The sequence below is a fragment of the Charadrius vociferus genome, unplaced genomic scaffold (assembly GCF_000708025.1).
Source record: "Charadrius vociferus isolate BGI_N301 unplaced genomic scaffold, ASM70802v2 scaffold183, whole genome shotgun sequence".
NCBI lineage: Eukaryota > Metazoa > Chordata > Aves > Charadriiformes > Charadriidae > Charadrius > Charadrius vociferus.
This window is the reverse complement of record NW_009648250.1, coordinates 4,460,243-4,469,485: the sequence shown is the minus strand read 5'-3', so window position 1 is coordinate 4,469,485 and position 9,243 is coordinate 4,460,243. Positions and strand designations below refer to the sequence as shown.

The 9,243-nt window shown below is 39.5% G+C and overlaps 2 protein-coding genes across 2 annotated transcripts in view; one reads left to right on the top strand and one right to left on the bottom strand.

The window, feature by feature from the left end:
- Nucleotides 1-2,167: 2,167 nt before the first annotated feature.
- ANKRA2 (ankyrin repeat, family A (RFXANK-like), 2) lies at nt 2,168-8,572 on the bottom strand. The gene is made up of 8 exons (XM_009884262.1): nt 8,190-8,572; nt 5,992-6,150; nt 5,229-5,294; nt 4,468-4,565; nt 4,175-4,300; nt 3,726-3,792; nt 3,554-3,634; nt 2,168-2,496 (listed from the first exon to the last, which is right to left on the bottom strand). The coding sequence occupies exons 1-8, from the start codon at nt 8,476-8,478 to the stop codon at nt 2,441-2,443; spliced, it is 942 nt and encodes a 313-aa protein (XP_009882564.1). The 5' UTR covers nt 8,479-8,572; the 3' UTR covers nt 2,168-2,440.
- A 340-nt stretch (nt 8,573-8,912) lies between these two features.
- UTP15 (UTP15, U3 small nucleolar ribonucleoprotein, homolog (S. cerevisiae)) overlaps nt 8,913-9,243 on the top strand; it is a 10,926-nt gene continuing 10,595 nt past the window's right edge. The window contains exon 1 of the mRNA XM_009884308.1: nt 8,913-8,957. Within this exon, the coding sequence (XP_009882610.1) occupies nt 8,913-8,957 (45 nt within the window). The remainder of the gene's footprint in view (nt 8,958-9,243) is intronic.

Sequence of the window (9,243 nt, the reverse complement as noted above, 5' to 3'; positions counted from 1 at the left end):
TAGATTTTGATTATTTTCCCTCTTGCTTCCAAAGCATGTCACATTTATTGTTTCTTTCATCTGATTTAATCATGGATGATACAGTAGAGCTGGTGCATACCCTACCTAAAAATACAAGTGTCAAAGCCTGGGAGACAGGTAATACTCACTTAAATGCAGCACGGATTTCACCAACGCCTGCAAGATCAGTTAGATTTTCTTGCTTCAACTCCCTTAAGGTTCATGACATTTCAGATTTCAGCTTTAGGAAAGAAATGGATCTCTGGACTGGTTCTCACACAACCAACCTTTCAGAGCTTAATTCTCACCCAATTTACACCTTCTCTACATCACAGATGTTTCAGTACAGAGTCAGAGAGAAATTTGGCCAGAAATTCAGGTTTAATCCATGCAGGTTTGAAATTTTTTTTTTCCTACGTTTTCCCTTATTGTGTATTCAGTCACTTTGAAATAACAAACTTGGCATTTTGAATTATTTCTCTGGCTCTGACTCAAAAGAACTTGGCTGGCTTATTCCCCAGCCTTCTAGTACCTTTGGTCGGGACCATAGTGCATGTACTTTAAACAGTATTGATTTCTTTTGCATATGTAATGATTTTCAAATAGAAAAATTAAACACACTATGGTGGCATAGTGGTAGACACACTATACTAGGCATACAGTAAGTTACGTAGGTCTGCTCGTGTCTTGTGAACTCTAGGTGGAAAGTCATTTGGAGATTGGGCTCACTACCCATGGTCTGGGGAAGGAAGGTGGGGATTAGGGGTGTATGTATGTGAATAGATGCCAGACCTCTAGTGGACACAACAGAGAAATGCTTATGGAAACACATCAACACCACATGGGGGATGCATATGTACTATCAGAGGAAATGCTGAAAAGTCTCTTTCACAAGCTTGTCTGTTATTTGTGCAAAGCTATCTTGTCCCATCAGTCAGTGCAGTTTTGACTAAGTGCAGGGGTCCCAGAAAATCAGTTAACATTGCCTGCTTTTTCAACTAATTTCAAAATCATACTTGCTGTTCTAACTAAACAGCATCCCTCCAAACTGGGAGATGAGAGGCTGAAGAGCAGCCCCACAGAGGGGATCTGGGGTTTCAGGTTAATAGCAAGTTGAATATGAGTCAACAGCGTGCCCTGGCAGCTAAAAAGGCCAACCAAGTCCTGGGGTGCATCAAGCACAGAATAGCTGGCCCATGGGAAGGGATTGTCCCACTCTCCGCTGCACTGTGTGCTGTTTTGGGTGCCTCTGTATAAGGACATTAAACTATTACAGTGTGTCCAGAGGAGGGGAACCAAGATGGTGAAAGGTCTTAAGGGCAAGACTTAGGAGGAGCAGCTGAGGTCACTTGGCTTGCTTAGCTTGGAGAAGAGAAGGCTGAGGGGTGACCTTATTGCAGTCTACAACTTCCTCAAGGGGGCCAGCAGAGGAGGAGGTGCTGATCTCCCCTCTGGTCACCAGGAACAGGACACACGGAAATGAAATGAAGCTGCATCAGGGGAAGGTTCTTCACTGACAGGGCAGCCAGTTGCTGGAACAGGCTCCCTAGGGAAATGGTCATGGCATCCAATCGAGGAGGATCTGGATGACACTCCAAGTCATACGATTTAGTTTTAAGTAAGCTCCTGTGAGGAGCAGGCAGTTGGTCCCTTCCAACTCAAGATACACTATGATTCTGTGATCCAAAGGACTACACTTGGGATGCAGTAGGCTCTGTCTTCTCCTCTCATACAGCTGATGTCTACTTCCAGCAACTGCAGGGAGGATATTTAATGAGCTTGGCAATCTGCACTTGCAATTAAGACTTCCTTATACCAGAGAAATTTCTATTTAGGATACTCTGGCCTAGATGTTTCAGGACTACAACAGGAAGGCAGAGGCAGGTAGAAAGAAATCAAGCAGGAATTAAACTACCGATGTCCTTCAATTTATTACCAACTTCTTAAAAATCAGACAAAGCCAAGAGCTGACACAGTAATATTAGCTAGGGATCTTGAAAACAATCACGCATGGTGCACATTTTGGTATTATTAACAGTAAAAGCATCTATCTTCTATGGTGAGATACCTCAATAGCTAAACAAATTTCTTCTTGTGAAGATGTATCAATAAGGTGATTAAGTAGGATACTTGGCACTGGGCCACCCACTGTGCTCAGTGTAAGCATTTAGATGGTCAAAACTGGTTTTATTTACAAAGTTTTCCAAGCACAACTGACTTTTTCTCCTAAAATTATATAAAATATATTTAAGAAAAAGATGACATATTTCTATGAACAACAATGAAAGAAGAGGAAGAATATGAAAAAGCTTAACTAAAACCAGCAAATAGTTGAACTGAGGTAAAGTTACAAAACAAACAACCTTCGTCACTGATTAGAGGGCTAAAAAGCACTTCAAATCTCCAAGCCAACAACTGACACCCGCAGAAGAGCCAACCATTATTCCTTGATATTTTGAAGTAGCCTTAATAAATGAGACTCGATAACCTGTTGAACTAAAGCCGAGGGAAAAAAAAAAAAAAAAAAAAAAAAAAAGAACAGGTTAATCGGCGTTCAATGGTTTTTTTCCACATTTTTATGGTTGTACTATTTTTTCCCTGGTAGATGCTGGCTTGTCCTGTACAATCCTTTAATAAAAAACCAGACAGGAATAAATTCACCCTGGGAAGACAGTTTGCATCCCTTCAGAAATAAGAGTCTCATATAATGCAAAACCAATACATTCAGTAAGGCAGATGATGTTTTTTGGAGGTGATGATCTGTTCTCTGGTTTGAATAGGCAGATAGCATACCAAAAGAAAATTTTAAGCCTATAAATGGAAAGTAGGCAAGGACGTTTATTACAATCTACTTCTCTGGAATGTTTTGAGCTTGAACTCTTGAAGTAGTCCTACACCTAGACATCTGTGAAATTACTGACCCTCCCATTAGCACAGGGCTCTGCTTGGAGAGGCTACACATGCAGTGCTGAGCTTACTTTTGGAATCAGTTCATTTCCGTAATGGCAGACATTTCACAGCTTTCAAAATGAAGGCAGCATGAAGGAAAAACAATTATGAGTCCCTTCTTTGCCTCTGTTTTCTAAAGCCAAGTAAGGTAGCTCAATTGACTGATCCTGGCACTACTACTATCTGCCTCCAAGATAAACTGGAGCTAGAAGGGAAGGTTTTGCAAACTACATCACATCACGCCTATCAACAGAGCACCAGGGTGAGGGGTTCAGGAGGGCTGCAGGCCTCTTATCATCCAGTGCAACACACACTCCTTTGTATGGGGTGGGGGAAGAGCAGCTCAGCTCCCCTTCTCTAGATCATGGCTGCATCAGCCCTACACACCACTAATTGTGCCCACACATCCAGATCCAGGTCAGTGACATTCTCTTGCTAGGTACCTGGCTTTCTGAGAGAAAGAGCCGATATATTTAGGTGTACTAGCACTTGTAGGACAGGGATCTTCTTACAGCTGCAAAACCTCAATGAGGTCATTACAACAGCTATATAAACAAGGAACAGTAAAAATAAAAATCAAAGAATTTACATTTGCAGTACTCACCACTCCGATAGCCCAAGGCTACAGCCAAATCCATGGAATTGTAGCCAGCGTCTGTTTCAATAGTTGGATCAGCACCACTTTCTATGTAAAATATGAAAAGAAACTCACATTTCTAACAAAGAGAACTGATAGTAAATTATTACAGGTAATTCAGTTTGGGCAGTCTGCTTACCAAGGAGAATTTTTACACATTTCACGTGGTTCCCATGTACTGCATATAGTAGAGGTGTGCCTCCATTCTGCAAAAGCAGGGAAAAGCCTTAGACATTTAATGATTTAGTAGTCTGCAATTGTGATTCCTTAACACACAAGTATATGTCTTTGTATCAGTAAGAGACTTCACAGGTTTTATAAAAATGAGGTTCTGCTTCAGCTCTTCACAACTTCCACCGTTTTTTTTGTCTACTGTTTAGACTGTAAGCTCACCCTTCTACAAGGACTCAGTGTCAGTCTCATTCTCTTTGTACTAGGAAGTCAGAACTCTCTTATCCTATGGAAGTCTTGAAACTCTCAAGTATTTTAAAAGAGGCAGAACAATTTTCAAACCCAAGCCAGTGCTGTGGCCTGTTTCAAATTTCTGACCAAAGCACCCTCTGATATAAACTCAAGCTAGAGTCTTACCCAGTCATACTCATTGACATCAACTCCACAGTCAAGCAGCATTTTGACAATATCTGTGTATCCCTTACTGCAAGCCAGTGAGAGGGCACTTTCTCGCCCTTTCCCCAAAATCTGAGGATCTGCACCCTGGCAAAAAAAAAACAAACCACAAATTAACCACACTTTTTTTTTTTTAATGTGAGGATTTACACAGACCTTAGCTTTAAAACTTTAAGCATGTAGCAGTATTGAAAAACTTCAGAAGGCAAATTGAACTAAATAGTAAATAAGTTTAAGTGTGTTTTTTTCCTTACATTCTGGAGGAGAAACTCCACTACTGCTATCTGCCCATGAGCTGCAGCCCACATCAGAGGAGTAAATCCTTCTTCATCTTTATGATTGATTACATTTTCTGTTTAAAGAAAAAATATGCAACTTAGTACTCCCTTTCACTAAAGCACTGTATGAACTGGTGAAATACACTGACAGTACTCATAGTACAACAAGAATATACTATTAACGGTCTCAATTCAGTACGTTACATGTACAAAAATTCAACTGTACATATTATGGATGCACAAACATCACACTAAAGACTATCACACAACTCAGAATAAGTAGCACTATTATATTGCATATGTTGGCTTAAATCACCAACATATAGCTCTGTATGTCGACTGATTAAATAGAATTGGAAAGCCACCACTAATAAAAACGTTTTCTAAATTACAAAGATCATTAAAAAAAAAATTAACTCTTCTAACAGAACTAACAGATTCTCCCTTCTCATTTCCATGGATTACCTATATAGCTGGGGAGCAGTGGGAGGAAGGGATTTACTTACAACTCCTATTAACACTAATGTTTAATTTCAAAGCCAAATCATAGCAGTGAGTGAATAAAAAAAAAACTGATGTGAAACAACAGTCCACATCTGCAAAGAACAAATACCTCAAATGTCCTTCAATTTGTACCAGGACTGAGGATTTTTTTTTTTTTTTTTTAACACAGCTTTGGGGAAAAAGTCAAGCACAACAGGGTATAAAAGAAAGCATTTAAACTCCATCCCTCTCACCTTGTTCAATACGTGTGGCCAGATATAACATTTCTCCCTGAGCAGCCAGCTGATGAACTGATAAAGCTGTAAAAAGGGAAGCAAAGGAATGTGTTACACCCACCAATTTTCATTCTGCTCTATTTGGAGCTGGACATAACACATCCATTAGCTTGAGCAGTACAGAGCTTGGATTTGAGAGTGCAGATAGTGATTCCAGTTCAGAGTATAAGATGAAACCTATCTTAAAACCAGAAAACTCTACCAAGAGTTTTATAGATTTAGATAATTTTTTAACCAATGTATAATCATACTAGAAAGCAAAGATGCTTCCTACACTAACTCTTTACAAGGCAACATGCTGTCTTCTCTTCTGCTTGGTCAGCAGCAATCCATGACAATCACGGTATTTACAGTACTCTGTAGCACCAATCATCTAATTTTAATAAATTACACAAGACGCACAACTTCTGAAAACAAGTATATGAAGCATATGAAGCATATTAACTTAAAGCTTAGAAAGGATTAGAAAAATCTTTACCTATATTTTTTAAATCAAGAATTGAACCGTTTTGGGAAAATATGCTGCAGTCATGAGTTCAATACAGCAGGTGGATTACTATTTTATCTTTGGAACCATGTGAAATTAGACCACAGTATCTCAATATTTTCTTCCTATATTAAAGTTCATTACAACACCGAAGAAAAGATTGGAAAAATCTGTCAAACATCTAACATACAGTTCACAAAATAATTATTAACAGTAAGGCAGAAAGATACTTACAGTTTACAAGCAGAGGTGTTGTAGAGACTTCATTTCCTCTGTGTTTATTAGTTAGGGTAGTTGATTGTTTTATTGGTGAGAAATGCTTAGTAGTTGAGGGAGTATAAACGTGTCTTACTTGGATACCAGGGGAAGGAGAAGTGTGGATGTTGCATTCAGCTACATTGAACAGAGAGAACAGACAGGATTTTAGTACTACTAAGAGCATTAAAAGCAAGCCGTAGATTCTAAGTCAAACTAGAGAGCACCAGTATCACAAGATCTTTAAAAACTGTGTTAAATAAGCTTTGTGATGTGTGCTTTTTCCACTATGTATCATGAGAGTTGAATAAAGGGTTGTATTAATTTCCAGCATAAAACAATGCTGCTACCCCACACATCAGTATGGCGTAACATCACCCAGAGACAAGCTGGTGTCTAAATTCAGTAAGCCTTTGTCTAGGCTTTCAACATGCCTGGCATGGATTTACCAGGCAAGATGACCCCACTTAGCCTGTTATATCCTTACTAACACTCTCCAGTGCAATAACATGATGCAGCTCTGGTCAGCCATGTGGTCAGGTAACTGCTCAGCTCATCCCTTTGCCCACTTCCTAACCAGTCTACTGCGGAGATGATCACTAATTTTCTTCACCAGGATTTCTTCCACTCCTGTTGGATAAAATTGTAACTGCATTATGAACACTTACCCAGCAGGGAGAGAGATATTCCATGCTAACTTACATAAAATGCAACAGCAGGTCACCACTTAAGACTTCAAGAAGTCAGTGCTGCTGAATTTTATACTAACATTTGTACTAACTTTCCTAGCTCCCTATTAGAATCTAATGGCATTTATTACAGAATATCTATACATTATCTTGGCTTCTAATTCTCAAAAGTAGCTTTAGATTTTAAGAAGTAGCTGAGAAGCCAAATAAGATGCTAACTGATTAAATAATGGAAAGACATATTGAAGGATTAAACTCCATTATTTGCTAAATTGATTCAACACCAGTGTGCACTAGTAATTAATGACTGGAAGCTAATTAACATGCACACTGAATTCACACCATAGAGAACTTCATGATCATAAACCCAAGTGCAAATCTGGGGAGAGAACCAACTAAAAGAAGTAGAGGGTAACAAGATGAAAATGAGATTACATTTTGTTTGCCAATCAAATTGCTACAGCTGACATGATCAAAGTAATAGACCTACCGGGGTTTTTGACCTGCGGTCTCTGGATCCGCAGGACTACTTCTAAGGGGTTCACAAATATTACCCAAGAAAAACAACCCTATCGCTGATGGGTCTAAATTTGCCATTCAGGTCTGCAGCTCCACTAGTAAGCACTTAGGGCCTGCAAATCAAAAAAGTTTGAAAATTACAATGGCTGAACTCCAGCCAAACAATACAAATCAGAGAAAACATCAAAATCCAGAACAAGTCGGTGTTTGCATTTGTTACAGGAAATGGGTCAAATTCAACCTCATGAAAAGACACATCACTAGCAGTCTGAAATATGACAGTGAGCACTGGAAATCACAATTGTTAAAGGGAAATAGATGGAAGCCCTAATTCTGTTGTCTGTTGATACGCTCAGTCATGAAAAAGCACAGATTGATTCTAATGAAGCTGCCCAGCAATGGCTGGAGATTAGCCGCAGCAATCCAGAATTGGAGCAACATTCACTTTTAAGTACTGCAAAGCTAAACTGGCAAACTAATCACTACAACAACTACAGGCTTTGTACAGCCATATTGATAAAAACAAAGTCAACCACATGACCTATGTTATTTTGCTATTGCACTAGTGAAAAGAAAATGTGCTGCAGAAAGCTACTGAAGTTCAAACGATCATATAGTGTTCAGTAGTGTTCTGTAAAGACACACAGATTCAACAATGTGTAGCATGTTGTAGGACACGGTTTTCATAACCAGCACCACCTCTTATTAAATTACACTAGAAACTTCCTGTGCTGCTACTTTTTCAACTAAATAATTAAAATTTTGATTTAAAAAAATTATCTTAGGGAAAATTAATTTTACATTCATATTGCATTAAACATATAATAAAAATGTTAGGGGAAGAAATCTTAGAAAACTATTACTGATTAATACACATATAAGGCAGAGACATTTTTTTTTAAAAAAAAACATAACAGCTTAACAGGATGACACAGTTCACACATAACAACTTGTACCATAAAGTTCAACCTTTAAATAAGACAGATGCGACTTCAAGGTCAGAATTAACTTGGTCTTGAATATTTTTACTGTCCTCCTCATTCAAAGATTTCACAAATCGCGAGCAGACATTCATATCAAATCTATTGGGCAAAATGAATTTCATTCCCATGGCGACACTCTGAGCTGGGCCTTCCTCTGTGCTAGATTCAAGCTGATTCTCCACTTTAATGTCCGGCATGGGCGGAAGGCTGTAGCTAGTGGGACATTCTTCTACAATTAGTTGGGCCCCGGCATCTAAGTTTGCTGAAGATGCCATGGCCTCAGTCTTGTAGAATTTTTATGCAAATTGTTTCTTCATAGTTTCTAGCCAAGAACAGTTCCACCCAGCCAAGCTGTATCTAAAGAGATCCGGACATTTGAACAACCTGAAACTGAACACATGTAACATAGGTTAACAACATTCTGGTGAAGTAATGCCTAAACATACACCAAACAGGACTTAGTTTAAGCTTGGGGTATTTGGTTTTGGTAGTCAAAACCTTGGGGAAATATCAATCTTACCGCTGTCACAAACTATCGACAAACCCCTCCATTTAAGTTTTACCATACGGATACCTAAGCCAAATTCCATAATGAAGCTAGCAGGAATTTCCTCTAAGTAACATTTCAGAATATTGGCCTGGTTGCAACAAAAAAACCCACCACAACAAACCACATTTTAGCAAGACGGGAATAGGCTATAAAGAGAAGATGACTTTATTTCCTAAAAACATTACACTTGAAGGAGGAATTCAAGTGACTTTATGTCCCTTTACGACTCTTAAGTCTTTTCATAACCTGAGTAAAATACATGGCTTCTACCATACGTGTAAAAAAACGACAAATCCCTTTTACACCGACGACAGCAAAACATCCCAGCATACCCGGGGCTTTTTGACAGCGCCGCGGGAAGCCTAACGTCGGGCCGGGCTCGGCGGCGGCGCCTGGCAGGCGGAGCGGCCTGGCAGCCCTGGGCGCTCCCGGAGCCCTCCCACCGCGCTGCCGGCCGCCAGCTCCAGGACGAAGGGCCCGAAGGCGAGCA

Bases quoted from the DNA above. Each gene is read 5' to 3' on its own strand.
- ANKRA2 (XM_009884262.1), bottom strand. From the start codon at position 8,478: ATGGCATCTTCAGCAAACTTAGATGCCGGGGCCCAACTAATTGTAGAA. The intron at 4,566-5,228 runs GTGAGAGGGATG...TTCTTTAAACAG, and splicing joins GGCCACACGTATTGAACAAG to AAAATGTAATCAATCATAAA. The intron at 2,497-3,553 runs GTGAGTACTGCA...CCTCGGCTTTAG, and splicing joins AGCCTTGGGCTATCGGAGTG to TTCAACAGGTTATCGAGTCT.